At 41.3% G+C, this 24,848-nt stretch overlaps 1 protein-coding gene across 1 annotated transcript in view; it reads left to right on the plus strand.

Annotated features, from left to right (window-relative positions):
• Positions 1–24,848, plus strand: part of STT3B (STT3 oligosaccharyltransferase complex catalytic subunit B) — a 499,883-nt gene that overhangs the window by 441,557 nt on the left and 33,478 nt on the right. The window contains exons 7-9 of the mRNA XM_053715745.1: positions 21,102–21,273; positions 21,578–21,751; positions 21,968–22,081. Of these exons, the coding sequence (XP_053571720.1) occupies positions 21,102–21,273; positions 21,578–21,751; positions 21,968–22,081 (460 nt within the window). The remainder of the gene's footprint in view (positions 1–21,101; positions 21,274–21,577; positions 21,752–21,967; positions 22,082–24,848) is intronic.

Here is a 24,848-nt window from a genome sequence, read left to right on the forward strand (position 1 = left end):
CCGGTTTTCCTCTCAGCGTGCAGTGAATGTCAGAGGGATGTGAGGAGAGTATTGCCTATTTGAATGCAGTGATCTCCTTCTAAGGGGTCTATTTCATAGGTTCTCTGTTATCGGTCGTAGAGATTCATCTCTTACCTCCCTTTTCAGATCGACGATATACTCTTATATATACCATTACCTCTGCTGATTCTCGTTTCAGTACTGGTTTGGCTATCTGCTATATGTAGATGAGTGTCCTGGGGTAAGTAAGTCTTATTTTCTGTGACACTCCTAGCTATGGTTGGGCACTTTGTTTATAAAGTTCTAAATATATGTATTCAAACATTTATTTGCCTTGACTCAGAATGTTCAACTTTCCTTATTTTCAGACAGTCAGTTTCATATTTGGGATAATGCATTTTAATTTAACATTTTTTCTTACCTTAAAATTTGACTTTTTCCCTGTGGGCTGTTAGGCTCGCGGGGGCTGAAAATGCTTCATTTTATTGCGTCATTCTTGGCGCGGACTTTTTTGGCGCAAAAATTCTATTTCCGTTTCCGGCGTCATTTTTGGCGCCAAAAAGCATTTAGGCGCCAAATAATGTGGGCGTCTTATTTGGCGCGAAAAAATATGGGCGTCACTTTTGTCTCCACATTATTTAAGTCTCATTTTTTCTTGCTTCTGGTTGCTAGAAGCTTGTTCTTTGGCATTTTTTCCCATTCCTGAAACTGTCATTTAAGGAATTTGATCAATTTTGCTTTATATATATGTTGTTTTTTCTCTTACATATTGCAAGATGTCTCACGTTGCATCTGAGTCAGAAGATACTACAGGAAAATCGTTGTCAAGTGCTGAATCTACCAAAGCTAAGTGTATCTGCTGTAAACTTTTGGTAGCTATTCCTCCAGCTGTTGTTTGTATTGATTGTCATGACAAACTTGTTAAAGCAGATAATATTTCCTTTAGTAAAGTACCATTGCCTGTTGCAGTTCCTTCAACATCTAAGGTGCAGAATGTTCCTGATAATATAAGAGATTTTGTTTCTGAATCCATAAAGAAGGCTATGTCTGTTATTTCTCCTTCTAGTAAACGTAAAAAATCTTTTAAAACTTCTCTCCCTACAGATGAATTTTTAACTGAACATCATCATTCTGATTCTGATGATTCCTCTGGTTCAGAGGATTCTGTCTCAGAGGTTGATGCTGATAAATCTTCATATTTATTTAAAATGGAATTTATTCGTTCTTTACTTAAAGAAGTCCTAATTGCTTTAGAAATAGAGGATTCTGGTCCTCTTGATACTAAATCTAAACGTTTAAATAAGGTTTTTAAATCTCCTGTAGTTATTCCAGAAGTTTTTCCTGTCCCTGATGCTATTTCTGCAGTAATTTCCAAAGAATGGGATAATTTGGGTAATTCATTTACTCCTTCTAAACGTTTTAAGCAATTATATCCTGTGCCGTCTGACAGATTAGAATTTTGGGACAAGATCCCTAAAGTTGATGGGGCTATTTCTACCCTTGCTAAACGTACTACTATTCCTACGTCAGATGGTACTTCGTTTAAGGATCCTCTAGATAGGAAAATTGAGTCCTTTCTAAGAAAAGCTTATCTGTGTTCAGGTAATCTTCTTAGACCTGCTATATCTTTGGCTGATGTTGCTGCAGCTTCAACTTTTTGGTTGGAAACTTTAGCGCAACAAGTATCACATCGTGATTCTCATGATATTATTATTCTTCTTCAACATGCTAATAATTTTATCTGTGATGCCATTTTTGATATTATCAGAGTTGATGTCAGGTTTATGTCTCTAGCTATTTTAGCTAGAAGAGCTTTATGGCTTAAAACTTGGAATGCTGATATGGCTTCTAAATCAACTTTACTTTCCATTTCTTTCCAGGGTAACAAATTATTTGGTTCTCAGTTGGATTCCATTATTTCAACTGTTACTGGTGGGAAAGGAACTTTTTTACCACAGGATAAAAAATCTAAAGGTAAAAACAGGGCTAATAATCGTTTTCGTTCCTTTCGTTTCAACAAAGAACAAAAGCCTGATCCTTCATCCTCAGGAGCAGTTTCAGTTTGGAGACCATCTCCAGTCTGGAATAAATCCAAGCCAGCTAGAAAGGCAAAGCCTGCTTCTAAGTCCACATGAAGGTGCGGCCCTCATTCCAGCTCAGCTGGTAGGGGGCAGGTTACGTTTTTTCAAGACAATTTGGATCAATTCTGTTCACAATCTTTGGATTCAGAGCATTGTTTCAGAAGGGTACAGAATTGGTTTCAAGTTGAGACCTCCTGCAAAGAGATTTTTTCTTTCCCGTGTCCCAGTAAATCCAGTAAAAGCTCAAGCATTTCTGAAATGTGTTTCAGATCTAGAGTTGACTGGAGTAATTATGCCAGTTCCAGTTCCGGAACAGGGGATGGGGTTTTATTCAAATCTCTTCATTGTACCAAAGAAGGAGAATTCTTTCAGACCAGTTCTGGATCTAAAAATATTGAATCGTTATGTAAGGATACCAACGTTCAAGATGGTAACTGTAAGGACTATCTTACCTTTTGTTCAGCAAAGGAATTATATGTCCACAATAGATTTACAGGATGCATATCTGCATATTCCGATTCATCCAGATCATTATCAGTTCCTGAGATTCTCGTTTCTGGACAAGCATTACCAGTTTGTGGCTCTGCCGTTTGGCCTAGCTACAGCTCCAAGAATTTTTACAAAGGTTCTCGGTGCCCTGCTGTCTGTAATCAGAGAACAGGGTATTGTGGTATTTACTTATTTGGACGATATCTTGGTACTTGCTCAGTCTTTACATTTAGCAGAATCTCATACGAATCGACTTGTGTTGTTTCTTCAAGATCATGGTTGGAGGATCAATTTACCAAAAAGTTCTTTGATTCCTCAGACAAGGGTAATCTTTCTGGGTTTCCAGATAGATTCAGTGTCCATGACTCTGTCTTTAACAGACAAGAGACGTCTAAAGTTGATTACAGCTTGTCGAAACCTTCAGTCACAATCATTCCCTTCGGTAGCCTTATGCATGGAAATTCTAGGTCTTATGACTGCTGCATCGGACGCGATCCCCTTTGCTCGTTTTCACATGCGACCTCTTCAGCTCTGTATGCTGAAGCAATGGTGCAAGGATTACACGAAGATATCTCAATTAATATCTTTAAAACCGATTGTTCGACACTCTCTAACATGGTGGACAGATCACCATCGTTTAATTCAGGGGGCTTCTTTTGTGCTTCCGACCTGGACTGTAATTTCAACAGATGCAAGTCTCACAGGTTGGGGAGCTGTGTGGGGATCTCTGACGGCACAAGGAGTTTGGGAATCTCAGGAGGTGAGATTACCGATCAATATTTTGGAACTCCGTGCAATTTTCAGAGCTCTTCAGTTTTGGCCTCTTCTGAAGAGAGAATCGTTCATTTGTTTTCAGACAGACAATGTCACAACTGTGGCATACATCAATCATCAAGGAGGGACTCACAGTCCTCTGGCTATGAAAGAAGTATCTCGAATTTTGGTTTGGGCGGAATCCAGCTCCTGTCTAATCTCTGCGGCTCATATCCCAGGTGTAGACAATTGGGAAGCGGATTATCTCAGTCGCCAAACGTTGCATCCGGGCGAATGGTCTCTTCACCCAGAGGTATTTCTTCAGATTGTTCAAATGTGGGAACTTCCAGAAATAGATCTGATGGCGTCCCATCTAAACAAGAAACTTCCCAGGTATCTGTCCAGATCCCGGGATCCTCAGGCGGAGGCAGTGGATGCATTATCACTTCCTTGGAAGTATCATCCTGCCTATATCTTTCCGCCTCTAGTTCTTCTTCCAAGGGTAATCTCCAAGATTCTGAAGGAATGCTCGTTTGTTCTGCTGGTAGCTCCGGCATGGCCTCACAGGTTTTGGTATGCGGATCTTGTCCGGATGGCCTCTTGCCAACCGTGGACTCTTCCGTTAAGACCAGACCTTCTGTCACAAGGTCCTTTTTTCCATCAGGATCTGAAATCCTTAAATTTAAAGGTATGGAGATTGAACGCTTGATTCTTGGTCAAAGAGGTTTCTCTGACTCTGTGATTAATACTATGGTACAGGCTCGTAAATCTGTATCTAGAGAGATATATTATAGAGTCTGGAAGACTTATATTTCTTGGTGTCTTTCTCATCATTTTTCCTGGCATTCTTTTAGAATACCGAGAATTTTACAGTTCCTTCAGGATGGTTTAGATAAGGGTTTGTCCGCAAGTTCTTTGAAAGGACAAATCTCTGCTCTTTCTGTTCTTTTTCACAGAAAGATTGCTATTCTTCCTGATATTCATTGTTTTGTACAAGCTTTGGTTCGTATAAAACCTGTCATTAAGTCAATTGCTCCTCCTTGGAGTTTGAATTTGGTTCTGGGAGCTCTTCAAGCTCCTCCGTTTGAACCTATGCATTCATTGGACATTAAATTACTTTCTTGGAAAGTTTTGTTCCTTTTGGCCATCTCTTCTGCCAGAAGAATTTCTGAATTATCTGCTCTTTCTTGTGAGTCTCCTTTTCTGATTTTTCATCAGGATAAGGCGGTGTTGCGAACTTCTTTTGAATTTTTACCTAAAGTTGTGAATTCCAACAACATTAGTAGAGAAATTGTGGTTCCTTCATTATGTCCTAATCCTAAGAATTCTAAGGAGAAATAGTTGCATTCTTTGGATGTTGTTAGAGCTTTGAAATATTATGTTGAAGCTACGAAATCTTTTCGTAAGACTTCTAGTCTATTTGTTATCTTTTCCGGTTCTAGAAAAGGCCAGAAAGCTTCTGCCATTTCTTTGGCATCTTGGTTGAAATCTTTAATTCATCTTGCCTATGTTGAGTCGGGTAAAACTCCGCCTCAGAGAATTACAGCTCATTCTACTAGGTCAGTTTCTACTTCCTGGGCGTTTAGGAATGAAGCTTCGGTTGACCAGATCTGCAAAGCAGCAACTTGGTCCTCTTTGCATACTTTTACTAAATTCTATCATTTTGATGTATTTTCTTCTTCTGAAGCAGTTTTTGGTAGAAAAGTACTTCAGGCAGCGGTTTCAGTTTGAATCTTCTGCTTATGTTTTTCGTTAAACTTTATTTTGGGTGTGGATTATTTTCAGCAGGAATTGGCTGTCTTTATTTTATCCCTCCCTCTCTAGTGACTCTTGTGTGGAAAGATCCACATCTTGGGTAGTCATTATCCCATACGTCACTAGCTCATGGACTCTTGCTAATTACATGAAAGAAAACATAATTTATGTAAGAACTTACCTGATAAATTCATTTTTCTCCAACATAGGTGTGTCCGGTCCACGGCGTCATCCTTACTTGTGGGATATTCTCTTCCCCAACAGGAAATGGCAAAGAGCCCAGCAAAGCTGGTCACATGATCCCTCCTAGGCTCCGCCTACCCCAGTCATTCTCTTTGCCGTTGTACAGGCAACATCTCCACGGAGATGGCTTAGAGTTTTTTTTAAGACTGTAGACTTTTCTGGGCTAAATCGATTCATTATTAACACATATTTAGCCTTGAGGAATCATTTTATCTGGGTATATTGATATTATAATATCGGCAGGCACTGTATTAGACACCTTATTTCTTAGGGGCTTTCCCAAAGCATAAGCAGAGCCTCATTTTCGCGCCGGTGTGGCGCACTTGTTTTTGAGAGGCATGGCATGCAGTCGCATGTGAGAGGAGCTCTGATACTTAGAAAAGACTTTGAAGGCGTCATTTGGTATCGTATTCCCCTTTGGGTTTGGTTGGGTCTCAGCAAAGCAGATACCAGGGACTGTAAAGGGGTTAAAGTGTTAAAACGGCTCCGGTTCCGTTATTTTAAGGGTTAAAGCTTCCAAATTTGGTGTGCAATACTTTTAAGGCTTTAAGACACTGTGGTGAAAATTTGGTGAATTTTGTACAATTCCTTCATGTTTTTTCGCAATTGCAGTAATAAAGAGTGTTCAGTTTAAAATTTAAAGTGACAGTAACGGTTTTATTTTAAAACGTTTTTTGTACTTTATTATCAAGTTTATGCCTGTTTAACATGTCTGAACTACCAGATAGACTGTGTTCTGAATGTGGGGAAGCCAGAATTCCTGTTCATTTAAATAAATGTGATTTATGTGATAATGACAATGATGCCCAAGATGATTCCTCAAGTGAGGGGAGTAAGCATGGTACTGCATCATTCCCTCCTTCGTCTACACGAGTCTTGCCCACTCAGGAGGCCCCTAGTACATCTAGCGCGCCAATACTCCTTACTATGCAACAATTAACGGCTGTAATGGATAATTCTGTCAAAAACATTTTAGCCAAAATGAACCCTTGTCAGCGTAAGCGTGGCTGCTCTGTTTTAGTTACTGAAGAGCATGACGACGCTGATATTAATATCTCTGAAGGGCCCCTAACCCAATCTGAGGGGGCCAGGGAGGTTTTGTCTGAGGGAGAAATTACTGATTCAGGGAACATTTCTCAACAGGCTGAACCTGATGTAATTGCATTTAAATTTAAGTTGGAACATCTCCGCATTCTGCTTAAGGAGGTATTATCCACTCTGGATGATTGTGAAAAGTTGGTCATCCCAGAGAAACTATGTAAAATGGACAAGTTCCTAGAGGTGCCGGGGCTCCCAGAAGCTTTTCCTATACCCAAGCGGGTGGCGGACATTGTTAATAAAGAATGGGAAAGGCCCGGTATTCCTTTCGTCCCTCCCCCCATATTTAAAAAATTGTTTCCTATGGTCGACCCCAGAAAGGACTTATGGCAGACAGTCCCCAAGGTCGAGGGAGCGGTTTCTACTTTAAACAAACGCACCACTATACCCATAGAGGATAGTTGTGCTTTCAAAGATCCTATGGATAAAAAATTAGAAGGTTTGCTTAAAAAGATGTTTGTTCAGCAGGGTTACCTTCTACAACCAATTTCATGCATTGTCCCTGTCACTACAGCCGCATGTTTCTGGTTTGATGAGCTGATAAAGGCGCTCGATAGTGATTCTCCTCCTTATGAGGAGATTATGGACAGAATCAATGCTCTCAAATTGGCTAATTCTTTCACCCTAGACGCCACTTTGCAATTGGCTAGGTTAGCGGCTAAGAATTCTGGGTTTGCTATTGTGGCGCGCAGAGCGCTTTGGTTGAAATCTTGGTCGGCTGATGCGTCTTCCAAGAACAAGCTACTAAACATTCCTTTCAAGGGGAAAACGCTGTTTGGCCCTGACGTGAAAGAGATTATCTCTGATATCACTGGGGGTAAGGGCCACGCCCTTCCTCAGGATCGGCCTTTCAAGGCGAAAAATAGACCTAATTTTCGTCCCTTTCGTAAAAACGGACCAGACCAAAGTGCTACGTCCTCTAAGCAAGAGGGTAATACTTCTCAAGCCAAGCCAGCTTGGAGACCAATGCAAGGCTGGAACAAGGGAAAGCAGGCCAAGAAACCTGCCACTGCTACCAAGACAGCATGAAATATTGGCCCCCGATCCGGGACCGGATCTGGTGGGGGGCAGACTCTCTCTCTTCGCTCAGGCTTGGGCAAGAGATGTTCTGGATCCTTGGGCGCTAGAAATAGTCTCCCAGGGTTATCTTCTGGAATTCAAGGGACTTCCCCCAAGGGGGAGGTTCCACAGGTCTCAGTTGTCTTCAGACCACATAAAAAGACAGGCGTTCTTACATTGTGTAGAAGACCTGTTAAAAATGGGAGTGATTCATCCTGTTCCACTAAGAGAACAAGGGATGGGGTTCTACTCCAATCTGTTCATAGTTCCCAAAAAAGAGGGAACGTTCAGACCAATCTTAGATCTCAAGATCTTAAACAAGTTTCTCAAGGTTCCATCGTTCAAGATGGAAACCATTCGAACTATTCTTCCTTCCATCCAGGAAGGTCAATTCATGACCACGGTGGATTTAAAGGATGCGTATCTACATATTCCTATCCACAAGGAACATCATCGGTTCCTAAGGTTCGCATTCCTGGACAAACATTACCAGTTCGTGGCGCTTCCTTTCGGATTAGCCACTGCTCCCTTCCTCAAGCAAAGGCTCACACGGACATCGTCCTGGCCTTTCTCAGATCTCACGGCTGGAAAGTGAACGTGGAAAAGAGTTCTCTATCCCCGTCAACAAGGGTTCCCTTCTTGGGAACAATTATAGACTCCTTAGAAATGAGGATCTTTCTAACAGAGGCCAGAAAAACAAAACTTCTAGACTCTTGTCGGATACTTCATTCCGTTCCTCTTCCTTCCATAGCTCAGTGCATGGAAGTGATCGGGTTGATGGTAGCGGCAATGGACATAGTTCCTTTTGCGCGCATTCATCTAAGACCATTACAACTGTGCATGCTCAGTCAGTGGAATGGGGACTATACAGACTTGTCTCCGAAGATACAAGTAAATCAGAGGACCAGAGACTCACTCCGTTGGTGGCTGTCCCTGGACAATCTGTCACAAGGGATGACGTTCCGCAGACCAGAGTGGGTCATTGTCACGACCGACGCCAGTCTGATGGGCTGGGGCGCGGTCTGGGGATCCCTGAAAGCTCAGGGTCTTTGGTCTCGGGAAGAATCTCTTCTACCGATAAATATTCTGGAGCTGAGAGCGATATTCAATGCTCTCAAGGCTTGGCCTCAGCTAGCGAGGACCAAGTTCATACGGTTTCAATCAGACAACATGACGACTGTTGCGTACATCAACCATCAGGGGGGAACAAGGAGTTCCCTAGCGATGGAAGAAGTGACCAAAATCATTCTATGGGCGGAGTCTCACTCCTGCCACCTGTCTGCTATCCACATCCCAGGAGTGGAAAATTGGGAAGCGGATTTTCTGAGTCGTCAGACATTGCATCCGGGGGAGTGGGAACTCCATCCGGAAATCTTTGCCCAAGTCACCCAGCGGTGGGGCATTCCAGACATGGATCTAATGGCCTCTCGTCAGAACTGCAAAGTTCCTTGCTACGGGTCCAGATCCAGGGATCCCAAGGCGGCTCTAGTGGATGCACTAGTAGCACCTTGGACCTTCAAACTAGCTTATGTGTTCCCGCCGTTTCCTCTCATCCCCAGGCTGGTAGCCAGGATCAATCGGGAGAGGGCGTCGGTGATCTTGATAGCTCCTGCGTGGCCACGCAGGACTTGGTATGCAGATCTGGTGAATATGTCATCGGCTCCACCTTGGAAGCTACCTTTGAGACGAGACCTTCTTGTTCAGGGTCCGTTCGAACATCCGAATCTGGTTTCACTCCAGCTGACTGCTTGGAGATTGAACGCTTGATTCTATCGAAGAGAGGATTCTCAGATTCTGTTATTGATACTCTTGTTCAGGCCAGAAAGCCTGTAACTAGAAAGATTTACCACAAGATTTGGAAAAAATATATCTGTTGGTGTGAATCTAAGGGATTCCCTTGGGACAAGGTTAAGATTCCTAAGATTTTATCCTTCCTTCAAGACGGATTAGAAAAAGGATTATCTGCAAGTTCCCTGAAGGGACAGATTTCTGCCTTGTCTGTGTTACTTCACAAAAAGCTGGCAGCTGTGCCAGATGTTCAAGCTTTTGTTCAGGCTCTGGTTAGAATTAAGCCTGTTTACAAACCTTTGACTCCTCCTTGGAGTCTCAATTTAGTTCTTTCAGTTCTTCAGGGGGTTCCGTTTGAACCCTTACATTCCGTTGATATTAAGTTATTATCTTGGAAAGTTTTGTTTTTAGTTGCAATTTCTTCTGCTAGAAGAGTTTCAGAATTATCTGCTCTGCAGTGTTCTCCTCCTTATCTGGTGTTCCATGCAGATAAGGTGGTTTTACGTACTAAACCTGGTTTTCTTCCAAAGGTTGTTTCTAACAAAAACATTAACCAGGAGATTATCGTACCTTCTCTGTGTCCGAAACCAGTTTCAAAGAAGGAACGTTTGTTGCACAATTTGGATGTTGTTCGCGCTCTAAAATTCTATTTAGATGCTACAAAGGATTTTAGACAAACATCTTCCTTGTTTGTTGTTTACTCCGGTAAAAGGAGAGGTCAAAAAGCAACTTCTACCTCTCTCTCCTTTTGGATTAAAAGCATCATCAGATTGGCTTACGAGACTGCAGGACGGCAGCCTCCCGAAAGAATCACAGCTCATTCCACTAGGGCTGTGGCTTCCACATGGGCCTTCAAGAACGAGGCTTCTGTTGATCAGATATGTAGGGCAGCGACTTGGTCTTCACTGCACACTTTTACCAAATTTTACAAGTTTGATACTTTTGCTTCTTCTGAGGCTATTTTTGGGAGAAAGGTTTTGCAAGCCGTGGTGCCTTCCATTTAGGTGACCTGATTTGCTCCCTCCCTTCATCCGTGTCCTAAAGCTTTGGTATTGGTTCCCACAAGTAAGGATGACGCCGTGGACCGGACACACCTATGTTGGAGAAAACAGAATTTATGTTTACCTGATAAATTACTTTCTCCAACGGTGTGTCCGGTCCACGGCCCGCCCTGGTTTTTTTAATCAGGTCTGATATTTTATTTTCTTTAACTACAGTCACCACGGTACCATATGGTTTCTCCTATGCAAATATTCCTCCTTAACGTCGGTCGAATGACTGGGGTAGGCGGAGCCTAGGAGGGATCATGTGACCAGCTTTGCTGGGCTCTTTGCCATTTCCTGTTGGGGAAGAGAATATCCCACAAGTAAGGATGACGCCGTGGACCGGACACACCGTTGGAGAAAGTAATTTATCAGGTAAACATAAATTCTGTTTTTTCATATTAGCAAGAGTCCATGAGGCCCGCCCTTTTTTTTGTGGTGGTTATGATTTTGTATAAAGCACAATTATTCCAATTCCTTATTTTATATGCTTTCGCACTTTATCACCCCACTTCTTGGCTATTCGTTAAACTGAATTGTGGGTGTGGTGAGGGGTGTATTTATAGGCATTTTGAGGTTTGGGAAACTTTGCCCCTCCTGGTAGGAATGTATATCCCATACGTCACTAGCTCATGGACTCTTGCTAATATGAAAGAAATGAATTTATCAGGTAAGTTCTTACATAAATTATGTTTTTACTAAATTCTACCATTTTGATGTTTTCTCCTCTTCAGGAACAGTTTTTGGTAGAATAGTACTTCAACAAACAACTTGGACTTTGTATTTCAACATGTGGATAAATAGCAAAAAGCAATGTTGAAAGACAGCACAATATGTTAGTACTGACTGAAACAAATATCACTATCCAATTTCGAAACAATTGTAGTAAACCTGTATTAAACTGTTGCAGCTTGTTGGATAATCCGTTAACCCCTTACGTTCGCAAGACTCATTAAAAATAGATAGACATAGGCCAGATAATTCCAGCAAGTATAGAAATATAAATCAAACTCACTTTGTTCTGAGATTGATGTCCAATGATAGATGAGATCCAGGAAAACGGAATTGTTGTATTCACTCTCTTAGTGTAGAATCAGTTGCAGCAGATACAGACGCTGCCAAAATTCAAAGCAGCATCCCGGCTAGTGTCTCAGGTGTTGAGAAGGGCTCCCCTGCCAAGCCCTCGATTAAAGCAATAAGTAAACAAAGATTGTTCAGCACCTCTAGTGGAGAATAGTACTTCAGGCACCTGTTTCAGTTTGATTCTTCTGCTTATAACTTCAGGTTTTTTCATTATAAAAATTGAAACTTTTGATTTGGGTAGTGGATTAATTTTTCAGCGGAATTGGCTGTCTTTATTTTTATCCCTCCCTCTCTAGTGACTCTTGCGTGGAAGTTCCACATCTTGGGTATCTGCTATCCCATACGTCACTAGCTCATGGACTCTTGCTAATTACATGAAATAAAACATAATTTATGTAAGAACTTACCTGATAAATTCATTTCTTTCATATTAGCAAGAGTCCATGAGGCCCACCCTTTTTGTGGTGGTTATGATTTTTTTGTATAAAGCACAATTATTCCAATTCCTTATTTTTGATGCTTTCGCTCCTTTCTTATCACCCCACTTCTTGGCTATTCGTTAAACTGAATTGTGGGTGTGGTGAGGGGTGTATTTATAGGCATTTTAAGGTTTGGGAAACTTTGCCCCTCCTGGTAGGATGTATATCCCATACGTCACTAGCTCATGGACTCTTGCTAATATGAAAGAAATGAATTTATCAGGTAAATTCTTACATAAATTATGTTTTTCTACCACACGTCGAGAGAAAGACTAAAGGAAAGTTTTTCCTTTTCCTCTTTCTGCAGGGTCAGTCTTGCATTTTTGAGTCCAATCTAAGATGTCCTCCCAGGGGCAGATTTCTCCTTCTAGAGTATCTGCTATCCAGGTATGATGAGAGATATTCCCTGAACTGAGTTCAGGACTTTCCTCTCTGGGGGTGATAGTACCAGTCCCAGTTTGGGAATGGGATCTAGGTATTTTCCTCACGTAACTCAGGATCTGACCTTCAAAGTAGTATTCTTTCTCCTTTGGTTCAATGTCTTGGGGTTTTGCAAGGGTGTTTTTCTGGACAATATATGGTTCAGGTGTCATCCTTTGAGCAAACTCTTTTCTCTTGTAAGATGTATCGAGTCCACGGATTCATCCATACTTATGGGATATTCTCCTTCCCTACAGGAAGTGGCAGAGAGAGCACCCACAGCAGAGCTGTCCATATAGCTCCTCCCTTTGCTCCACCCCCCAGTCATTCTCACTGCCTGCTTAACTGCTAGGAAGGGCAAAGGGAGTGTGGTGACAAAAATGTTAGTTTTTATTTTCTCAAGCAAAAGTTTGTTGTTTTAAATGGTACCGGTGTGTACTATTTACTCTCTGGCAGAAAAGGGATGAAGATTTCTGCAAGGAGGATGATGATCTTCGCATTTTGTAACTAAGATCCACTGCTGTTCTCACAAGGGCTGAAGAGTACAGGAAAACTTCAGTTGGGGGATCAGTTTGCAGGCTAAACTGCATTGAGGTATGTTCAGTCTATTTTTTTCTAGACAGACTGTTATTTCTAGAAAAGGCTGGCAATATCCCCATGAGGGAAGGGTAAGCTGTATTCAGTAAAAGAGGAATCCAAGCTTGCATAAAGGGCTCATAGTTACTGGTGACACTAATAGGAAAAAATGTTTTGGTTTAATTACAAATAAAACGTTTTTTGAGGGACTTTAAGGGGTCTTTGTGGCTTGTTTAAGGGTTATTAACCCACATGGCTAGTTTAAGAAACACTCTGTGGTGGTTTTTAGGCCCCATAACATCGAGTGAGGTGGGAGGGGCCTATTTTCAGTTGCACAGTTTATTTACCTCAGAAGCATCCAGCTACTTCTCCAGAGATTCCTGCTGTATTTGAGGGCTGTTAAGAGGTTTTTTTCTCCACAAATCGTTCCTAAAGGGCAGGTAGGCGCCACAGCAGAGCTGTGGCAAGGTGCTGAATGTTATTTTACAGGTTTTTAAGTTTTTTTCAATCCGGTTTTTACATTAAGGGGTTAATTGTTTATTTGCATAGTGGTGCAAAGTTACTAAGGCTTTATGATGCTACTGTAAAAATTTTGTTTTGTTTACTGCTTTTTTACACTGTTTTGCAGAGTTTGTTCAGCTTTTTTTCTCTTAAAGGCACAGTACCGTTTTTTTTTCTTAAAGTGTTATTTTCTTTGATTAAAGTGTTTTCCAAGCTTGTTTGTTTCATTACTAGCCTGTTTAACATGTCTGACACCAAGGAAAATCCTTGTTCTATGTGTTTAGAAGCCATTGTGGAACCCCCTCTTAGAATGTGTCCCACTTGCACTGATATGTCTATAAATTATAAAGAGCATATTTTAGCACTTAAAAATATTGCAATAGATGATTCTCAGTTAGAAGGAAATGAGGGTTTAGCATCTAACTCTCCCCAAGTGTCACAACCAGTAACGCCCGCACAAGTGACGCCAAGTACCTCTAGTGCGTCTAATTCATTTACTTTACAAGACATGGCCACAGTTATGAATAAAACCCTCACAAAGGTTTTCTCTAAACTACCTGGTTTACAAGGAAAGCGTTACAGCTCTGGGTTAAGAACAAATGCTGAGCCGCTTGACGCTTTAGTAGCCGTATCCGATATACTCTCACAATGTTCTGAAGTAGGGGTAAGGGATTTGTTATCTGAGGGAGAGATTTCTAATTCAGGAAAGACGCTCCCTCAGACAGATTCTGATATGACGGCCTTTAAATTTAAGCTTGAACACCTCCGCTTATTGCTCAAGGAGGTATTAGCTACTCTAGACGATTGTGACCCTATAGTGGTCCCAGAGAAATTGTGTAAAATGGACAGATACTTAGAGGTTCCTGTTTACACTGATGTTTTTCCAGTCCCTAAGAGGATTGTGACTATTGTTACCAAGGAGTGGGATAGACCAGGTACTCAGTTTGCTCCCCCTCCTGTTTTTAAGAAAATGTTTCCCATATCTGACACCATACAGGACTCGTGGCAGACTGTTCCTAAGGTGGAGGGAGCTATTTCTACTCTTGCTAAGCGTACAACTATACCTATCGAAGACAGTTGTGCTTTCAAAGATCCTATGGATAAACAATTTTTGTTCATCAAGGTTTTCTTCTCCAACCTATTGCATGCATTGTTCCTGTAACTACTGCAGCTGCTTTCTGGTTTGAGGCTCTCCAGGTGGAGACTCCATTAGAAGATATTATGGATGGAATTAAGGCCCTTAAGTTGGCTAATTCTTTCATTACAGATGCCGCTTTCCAAATCTAAATTAGCGGCAAAGAATTCAGGTTTTGCCATTTCAGCACGCAGGGCGTTATGGCTTAAGTCCTGGTCTGCTGATGTGTCATCAAAATCTAAATTGTTAACATCCCTTTCAAAGGAAAGACCCTATTCTGGCCTGCACTGAAAGAAATTATTTGACATCACTGGAGGGAAAGGCTATGCCCTCCCTCAGGATAAAAAAAAAAAAAGATGTTGTATCCCAAGGTTATCTTCTGGACTTCAAAGACTCCCCCCCAAGGGGCAGATTTCACATTTCTCAATTGTCTGCAAATCAGACAAAGAGAGGGGCGTTCTTACGCTGTGTAGAAGACCTACATACCATGGGAGTGATCCGCCCAGTTCAAAGAGCGAAACAAGGGCTAGGTTTTTACTCCAACCTGTTTATGGTTCCCAAAAAAAGAGGGAACTTTCAGACCAATCTTGGATCTCAAAATTCTAAACAAATTCCTCAGAGTACCATCTTTCAAGATGGAGACTATTTGGACTTAAAGGATGCGTATCTACACATTCCTATTCACAGAGATCATCCTCAATTCCTCAGATTTGCCTTTTTGGACAGGCATTACCAGTTTGTGGCCCTTCCCTTCGGGTTGGCCACGGCTCCCAGAATTATAGTATACTAGTGGCGCCTTATCTAGATGACATCTTAATTCAGGCGTCGACTTTCCAGCTAGCCAAGTCTCACATGGACATTGTGTTGGCTTTTCTGAGATCTCACGGGTGGAAGGTGAACATAAAAGAGTTCTCTCTTCCCTCTTACAAGAGTTTCCTTTCTAGGGACTCTCATAGACTCGGTAGAAATGAAAATATTTCTGACGGAGGTCAGAAAATCAAAACTTTTAATCACTTGCCGAGCTCTTCATTCCATTCCTCGGCCATCAGTGGCTCAGTGTATGGAGGTAATCGGACTCATGGTAGCGGCAATGGACATAGTTCCTTATGCCCGCCTACACCTCAGACCACTGCAACTATGCATGCTCAAACAGTCTCAGGGAATGTGTTTCCGCAGGCCAGAGTGCCTCATAGTAACGACAGATGCCAGCCTGCTAGGCTGGGGTGCAGTCTGGAAATCCCTGAAAGCACAGGGCTTATGGTCTCGGGAGGAATCTCTCCTCCCGATAAACATTCTAGAACTGAGAGCGATATTCAATGCGCTTCAGGCGTGGCCTCAGCTAGCTGCGGCCAAATTCATCAGATTTCAGTCGGACAACATCACGACTGTAGCCTATATCAATCATCAAGGAGGAACACTGAGTTCTCTAGCGATGATGGAGGTAACCAAAATAATCCGATGGGCGGAGGATCACTCTTGCCATCTCTCATCAATCCATATCCCAGGGGTAGAGAACTGGGAGGCGGATTTCCTAAGTCGTCAGACTTTTCATCCAGGGGAGTGGGAGCTCCATCCGAAGGTATTTGCCCAGCTGACTCAGCTATGGGGCACACCAGAATTGGTTCTGATGGCGTTCCGTCAGAACGCCAAACTTCCCCATTACGGATCCAGGTCCCGGGATCCCCAGGCGGTACTGATAGATACTCTAGCAGTGCCCTGGTCCTTCAATCTGGCTTATGTATTTCCACCGTTTCCTCTCCTCCCACGTCTGGTTGCCAGAATAAAGCAGGAGAGAGCTTGGTATGCAGACCTGGTGGACATGTCATCTGTTCCACCGTGGACTCTGCCAATGAGGCAGGACCTTCTAATCCAAGGTCCGTTCAAGTATCCAAATCTAATTTCTCTGCGTCTGACTGCTTGGAGATTGAACGCCTGATTCTATCAAAGCGTGGTTTCTCTGAGTCGGTCATTGATACACTGATTCAGGCTAGAAAGCTTGTTACCAGGAAAATCTATTATAAGATTTGGCGCAAATATCTTTGTTGGAGTGAATCCAAGGGTTACTCATGGAGTAAGATTAGGATTCCTAGAATTTTGTCCTTTCTCCAAGAAGGATTGGAGAAGGGATTATCAGCTAGTTCCTTAAAGGGACAAATATCTGCTTTATCTATTCTTTTACACAAACGTCTGGCAGATGTTCCAGTCGTTCAAGCATTTAGTCAGGCCTTGGTCAGGATCAAGCCTGTATTTAAACCTGTTGCTCCGCCATGGAGCCTAAACTTGGTTCTTAAAGTTCTTCAAGGGGTTCTGTTTGAACCTATGCATTCCATAGATATTAAGCTTCTATCTTGGAAAGTTTTGTTGTTAGTAGCTATCTCTTCGGCTCAAAGAGTTTCTGAGTTATCTGCTTTACAGTGTGACTCACCTTACCTAGTTTTCCATGCAGATAAGGTGGTTTTGCGTACCAAACCTGGATTTCTTCCTACGGTTGTTTCCAATAGGAATATCAATCAGGAGATTGTTGTTCCTTCTCTGTGTCCTAATCCTTCATCAAAGAAGGAACGTCTGTTGCACAATCTTGATGTGGTTCGTGCTTTAAAGTTCTACTTACAAGCAACTAAAGATTTCTGTCAAACATCATCATTGTTTGTTGTTTATTCTGGTAAACGGAGAGGTCAAAAGGCTACGGCTACCTCTTTCCTTTTGGCTGGAAAGCTTCATCCGTTTGGCTTATGAGACTTCTGGCCAGCAGCCTCCGGAAAGAATTACTGCTCATTCTACTAGAGCAGTGGCTTCCACATGGGCTCTTAAAAATGAGGCTTCTGTTGAACAGATTTGTAAGGCGACGACTTGGTCTTCGCTTCATACTTTTTACAAATTTTACAAATTTGATACTTTTGCTTCTTCGGAGGCTATTTTTGGGAGAAAGGTTCTACAAGCAGTGGTGCCTTCCGTTTAAGGTACCTGTTTTGTCCGTCCCTTCATCCGTGTCCTAAAGCTTTTGGTATTGGTATCCCATAAGTATGGATGAATCTGTGGACTCGATACATCTTACAAGAGAAAACAAATTTATCAGGTAAGCATAAATTCTCTTTCTCTTGTGATGTATCGAGTCCACGGCCCGCCCTGTCTATTTAAGACAGGTAGTATATTTTTATTTAAAAAACTTTAGTCACCACTGCACCCTATAGTTTCTCCTTTTTCTTCCTAGCCTTCGGTCGAATGACTGGGCGGTGGATCTAAGGGAGGAGACGGCTCTGCTGTGGGTGCTCTCTCTGCCACTTCCTGTAGGGAAGGAGAATATCCCATACGTATGGATGAATCCGTGGACTCGATACATCACAAGACAGAGAAATTTATCAGGTAAGCATAAATTCTGTTTATTTGTTTTTAGGAAATCTTGTCCGATCTACTTTCTCTTGGATGGGGAATGAACCTGGGGAAGAGTCCCTTGTCCCATCTTCAAGGGTGATTTATTTGGGTCTACCACCACAATACCCTGAATGCAACCGATCTGTCTGATCTTGGAAGTTAAGCAGGGCCAGACCGGGTTAGTACCGGGATGGGAGGTCGGCTGGAAACACCAGGTGCCGGTAGGCTTGGACCTTTTTATAGATTCTCTATCTAGGAGAAAGTCTAACAGAGGTCAGATAATCGAGGATTTTTTCCTTTTTCTCTCTCTGCAGTCTACTGTCCAGCCAACATCAAGCTCTAGTGGCCCGGTGGATAACTTAGCCATCTTGCAACCAGGAGGTTGGAAGTTTGGATCTAGTTGCAATAGATTTTCCTTCACTTTTCAGTGTTCACTTTTTCTATGTATGGAGGGAATTGGTCTGATGGTTTCCATGGACATCATTTCCTTTGCTATTTTCCATAAAATCTAAAATATTTGGATCTGTCTCAGAGGATAAATCTAGATCAGTCGATAAGAGACTTTCTCCTGTAGTGGTTTTTCGGAGTATCTATCTCAGGGCGCGTGCTTCTGGAGACACTCCTGGGTGATGTGGCCACGGATGCCAACCTGCCCGGCTGGTAAACTGTCTGGGTCTTGTTTATGGCGCAGGGACTCGGAAGTCCTCCTATTTAACATTTTAGAATTTGAGAGCGTTTTGCTGTGCTCTGATGGCTTGGCCTCAGTTGTCCTTGGCTTGATTCCAGTCTAACAATATCTCCTCAATGGTTTATATTCAACCACCAGGGAGGAACTCAGGGTTCTTTAGCCATGTAGGAGGTGACTTGGATTGCTTAGTGGGCGGATGCTCACAATTGCTGTCTGTCATCCACTTTCCAGAGGTGGACGATTGGGAATCGAAATTCTGAACAGACAGGTGTTTCATCCCTAGGAGTGGGTTCTCGATCCGGGGGTGTTTCTCTAGGTAACCCTCAAATTGGGGGTTCCAGAGTTGGCTTCTGAGGGCGTTTCGGCAGAATGCCAAGCTTCCAAGGTACGGTTCATGGTCGAGTGATCCACAGACCACCCTGATAGATTTTTTTTTTCTTGGGAGTCTAGCATACCTGTTTTCTATGTTTGCTTTCCTTCCATGAGTCATTGCTCATATCCAACAGGTGAGAGCGGTGGTGATTCTAATAGCCCCTGCGTGGCCTCGCAGGATCTGGTATGCAGATCTAGTGGATATGTCTTCTTTCCACCTTGGAGGCTGCCTCTAAGGAAGGACCCTCTTATTTAGGGTCATCCAAACCTCGTTCCTCTGAACCCGACTGCTTGGAGAATGAACGCTTAGTTTTTGTCTGAGCATGGATTTTTCTGAGTCTGTCATTGAGAACATGGCATGCCAGTACTAGAAAGATTTGCCATAAGATATTGTGTAAATATCTTTAGTGGTGTGAATCCAGGTGCTACTCTTGGAGTAGGGTCAGGATTTCTAGGATTTTGTCTTTTCTCCAGGAAGCTCCGGAGAAGGGTTTGTCATTGAGTACCCTGAGGGGTCAGATTTCTGTATTATCTATTTTTCTATATAAGCATCTGACGGACGTGCAATCTTTTTGTCAGGCCTTGGTCAGAATCTGGCCTGTGTTTAAGTCTGTTGTTCCTCCTTGGAGCCTTAACTTTAAGTTTTGCAGAAGGCTTCGTTTCCAGAGATGATATGTTCTTATCTTGGAAGTTTTTGTTTTTGTTATCTCTTCTGCTCAGAGTGTTGGAACTCTCAGCTTTGCAATGGGATTCGCCTGATCTTATCTTTCATGCCGATAAGGCGGTTCTTTGTACTAGGTTGGGTTTTCTTCCTTACGTGGTTTTGGACAGAAATTTGATTCAGGAAATGTTCCTTATCTATGTCCTAGTTTTTCTTCTCATAAAGAATGTTGTTGCACAACTTGGATGTTGTGCGTGCTTATAATTTTATTTAATAGGCGATTAGGATTTTTGCCTGTCTTCCTCCCTGCCCTGTTTGTTTGTTTCCCTGGGATACATAAAGGTCAGAAAGTTCTTTACTTTTTCTTTCTCTCTGGTTGAGAGGTATATTTAATTTTGCTGTGAGACTGCTGGTCAGCAGCCTCCTGAGGGAATTATAGTTCATTCTATGAGAGCTGTCTCCTCTTCTTGGGTCTTCAAAGATGAAGCTTCTGTGGAACAGATTTGCAAGGCTGCAACTTGGTCTTCTCTGCATACTTTTTACAAATTTTACAAATTTGATACTTTTTGCCTCGGCTGAGGTTTCTGTTGGGAGAAAGGTTCTTCAAGCGGTGATGCCTTCTGTTTAGGTTACCTGTCTTGTCCCTCACTAATCATTTGTGTGTCCTAGCTTGGGTATTGGTTCCCACTAGTAATTGGTGATGCAGTGGACTTACCATATCTTAGGAAAGAAAACATAATTTATGCTTACCTGATAAATTTATTTATTTCCGCCCCGTCCCTTATTTTAAGACAGTTATTTTTTTACTAACACCTCAGGCACCTCTACACCTTTGTGTTATCTTTTTCCATTTCCCTTCGGCTGAATGACTGGGGGTTATGGGTAACGGAAAGTGTATTAACGGCTTCGCTGTGGTGCTCTTTGCCTCCTCCTGCTGGCCAGGAGTGATATTCCCACTAGTAATTGATGATGTTGTGGACTCTCCATATCCGGAAAGAAAGACATTTATCAGGTAAGCATAAATTATGATTTTTACCTCTGATTACCTTGTATCTAAGCCTCTGCAAACTGCCCCCTTATTTCATTTTTTTTTTTTTTTTTTTTTTTTTACAGACTTGCATTTTAGCCACTCATAAATAAATTCACGGAAGTGAGCTCAATGTTATCTATAGGGCACACATCAGCAAGCACTTTTCTAGCTGTGAATATCTAGCCCTAGAGGTGGCCTTCAAGGTCTTATAAATTACCATATGAGTCTACCTAGGTTTAGCTTTCAACAAAGAATACCAAGCGAAGAAAGAAAATTCGATGATAAAAGTAAATTTTAAAGTTGTTTTAAAATTGCATTCCCTACCTAAATCATGAATGTTTAATTTTGACTAGACTGTCCCTTTAACTTCCAAATACAACTAGGAAATATGTCTTAACATGTAGTTATAGTATTAAGTATACAATCAACAATATAATGCTTTTTTATTAATATGATTCTTATGGGCCTATTTCAGGACACGAAACATTTTAGATGATTTCAGAGAAGCTTATTACTGGTTAAGACAAAACACAGATGAACATGCCCGTGTAATGTCCTGGTGGGATTATGGTTACCAAATAGCAGGAATGGCTAATCGGACAACTTTAGTAGACAACAATACGTGGAATAATAGCCATATTGCTTTGGTAAGAGTATAACCAACAAAGGCCTTCTCTTGCAGTTTTATTCCATTTATCTTTTAAAGCTGCACATCTTCCTTATATGTATTGTTGATTTTATGCTCCTTTTTACAATTCATATTCACAAGTATATTATGCATAAGAATGTGGTCGATTTCCATAGATTTTTATATCCGAAATAGTTTTGTTAGCTTCCTTTCTTCTGCAGCTTTTTTCCTTTGCTTCTAATGTGTTAAAATCAAGTTAGTCTGAGCTCCTTGTTAAAAAAAAGAAAAAAAATAATAAAGATGATATTTTAAATGTCATGCAGGTTGGCAAAGCTATGTCTTCAAATGAAACAGCTGCATATGAAATCATGCGAAGCTTGGATGTGGATTATGTGTTGATCATCTTTGGCGGTGTAATTGGCTATTCTGGAGATGATATAAATAAATTTCTTTGGATGGTACGGATAGCAGAAGGAGAACACCCAAAGGATATTAGGGTAAGTGCTTCTCATTATCCAACAATGCAAATCTGTCTCTTGAAAGAAGCATGGAACTGAATAGCCTTTTCCAGTTTACTTATTAGAGACTGACTGCATTGTTGTAGCTGTTTTTTTGTATGCACTTTAAGATAATTTAGCAACATACTCTGATTTAAAACTATAACTGTTTAGTTTGTATTTGGGGTGTTAGTTTGTCTGTTTATTTTTCTGTAGGAGAGTGATTACTTCACACCACAAGGAGAGTTTCGTGTGGACAAAGCAGGATCTCCAACGCTGCTTAACTGTCTCATGTATAAAATGTCTTATTATCGATTTGGTGAAATGCAGGTGAGTTGTAAGAGCGCTTCTGTCTCAGAATGACCTATATATTCCTTTAATGTGCAGTTGCTATTATTAATTTGTTAGTCTTTTTAACCGTTTTTTATTTTTTTGTTTGATCCAAACTTCAATTTAAACCCATTGGGAAGTCTCTGAATTTCCAGACCTGAGTTTATTTCAACCTTTTGTGTTTTAAGTTTCTCTTGTAAGGTGTATCCAGTCCACAGATCATCCATTACTTGTGGGATATTCTCCTTCCCAACAGGAAGCTGCAAGAGGATCACCCACAGCAGAGCTGTCTATATAGCTCCTCCTCTAACTGCCACTACTAGTCATTCTCTTGCAGCTCTCGACAAGAAAGGAAGTAGCTAGAGAGATGTGGTGTTTTTATTTAGTTTATCTTCAATCAAAAGTTTGTTATTTTCAAATGGTACCGGAGTTGTACTATTTTAGCCTCAGGCAGAAAGTAGAAGAAGAGTCTGCCTGTGGTCTTTGATGATCTTAGCAGGTTGTAACTAAGATCCATTGCTGTTCTCACACATAACTGAAGAGAGAGGTAACTTCAGCTGGGGGAATGGCGTGCAGGGTCTCCTGCTATGAGGTATGTGCAGTTTAAATTTTTCTAGAGAAATGAATATGCTAGAAAATGCTGTTAATACCGGATTTATTTAAGGTAAGCCTGATTACAGTGATTTAATAACGACTAGTATCATGCTTGCTGTAAAAGGTAATATTATTATTACTTTCTCACATTACTGAAAAATAAAACGTTTGCTGGAAGGGTTTTATCGCTAGATTTTGCCTAGGGATAGTTTTGTTAGGCCCTCTCACTGTGAATACAGGTTGGGAGGGGCCTATTTTCGCGCATAAATGCACATTAGTTTTTGCAGCTTGAGACATCCAGTTTCCCTGAAGGAGTCCCCTGAACACTTAGGACCTCTCTAAAGGGTTTTTGTGCCTTTCAAAGTCGTTATATGGGCAGGTAGGGCCACAGCAGAGCTGTGGCAATTTGTTGTGACTGTTGAAAAACGTTTATATCCGGGGGGGGTTTATCCGGTTTTGAAACTAAGGGGTTAATCATCCATTTGCAAGTGGGTGCAATGCTCTGTTAGTCTATTATACACACTGTAAACATTTCTTAAGATTTACTGCTTTTTATCACTGTTTTTCAATTTCTGACAAAATTTGTTTCTCTTAAAGGCACAGTACCGTTTTTATTTTTCTTTCATGTAATTAGCAAGAGTCCATGAGCTAGTGACGTATGGGATATACATTCCTACCAGGAGGGGCAAAGTTTCCCAAACCTCAAAATGCCTATAAATACACCCCTCACCACACCCACAATTCAGTTTTACAAACTTTGCCTCCGATGGAGGTGGTGAAGTAAGTTTGTGCTAGATTCTACGTTGATATGCGCTCCGCAGCAAGTTGGAGCCCGGTTTTCCTCTCAGCGTGCAGTGAATGTCAGAGGGATGTGAGGAGAGTATTGCCTATTTGAATGCAGTGATCTCCTTCTACGGGGTCTATTTCATAGGTTCTCTGTTATCGGTCGTAGAGATTCATCTCTTACCTCCCTTTTCAGATCGACGATATACTCTTATATATACCATTACCTCTGCTGATTCTCGTTTCAGTACTGTTTTGGCTTTCTACAAACATGTAGATGAGTGTCCTGGGGTAAGTAAATCTTATTTTCTGTGACACTCTAAGCTATGGTTGGGCACTTTGTTTATAAAGTTCTAAATATATGTATTCAAACATTTATTTGCCTTGACTCAGAATGTTCAACTTTCCTTATTTTCAGACAGTCGGTTTCATATTTGGGATAATGCATTTGATTTAATCATTTTTTCTTACCTTCAAAAATTTGACTTTTTTCCCTGTGGGCTGTTAGGCTCGCGGGGGCTGAAAATGCTTCATTTTATTGCGTCATTCTTGGCGCTGACTTTTTTGGCGCAAAAATTCTTTTCAGTTTCCGGCGTCATACGTGTCGCCGGAAGTTGCGTCATTTTTTGACGTTATTTTGCGCCAAAAATGTCGGCGTTCCGGATGTGGCGTCATTTTGGCGCCAAAAAGCATTTAGGCGCCAAATAATGTGGGCGTCTTATTGGTGCTAAAAAATATGGGCGTCGCTTTTGTCTCCACATTATTAAAGTCTCATTTTTCATTGCTTCTGGTTGCTAGAAGCTTGTTATTTGGCATTTTTTCCCATTCCTGAAACTGTCATTTAAGGAATTTGATCAGTTTTGCTTTATATGTTGTTGTTTTTTCTCTTACATATTGCAAGATGTCTCACATTGCATCTGAGTCAGAAGATACTACAGGAAAATCGCTGTCTAGTGCTGGATCTACCAAAGCTAAGTGTATCTGCTGTAAACTTTTGGTAGCTATTCCTCCAGCTGTTGTTTGTATTGATTGTCATGACAAACTTGTTAAAGCAGATAATATTTCCTTTAGTAAAGTACCATTGCCTGTTGCAGTTCCTTCAACATCTAAGGTGCAGAATGTTCCTGATAACATAAGAGATTTTGTTTCTGAATCCATAAAGAAGGCTATGTCTGTTATTTCTCCTTCTAGTAAACGTAAAAAATCTTTTAAAACTTCTCTCCCTACAGATGAATTTTTAAATGAACATCATCATTCTGATTCTGATAACTCTTCTGGTTCAGAGGATTCTGTCTCAGAGGTTGATGCTGATAAATCTTCATATTTATTTAAAATGGAATTTATTCGTTCTTTACTTAAAGAAGTACTAATTGCTTTAGAAATAGAGGAT

The sequence above is a fragment of the Bombina bombina genome, chromosome 5 (assembly GCF_027579735.1).
Source record: "Bombina bombina isolate aBomBom1 chromosome 5, aBomBom1.pri, whole genome shotgun sequence".
Classification (NCBI taxonomy): Eukaryota; Metazoa; Chordata; class Amphibia; order Anura; family Bombinatoridae; genus Bombina; species Bombina bombina.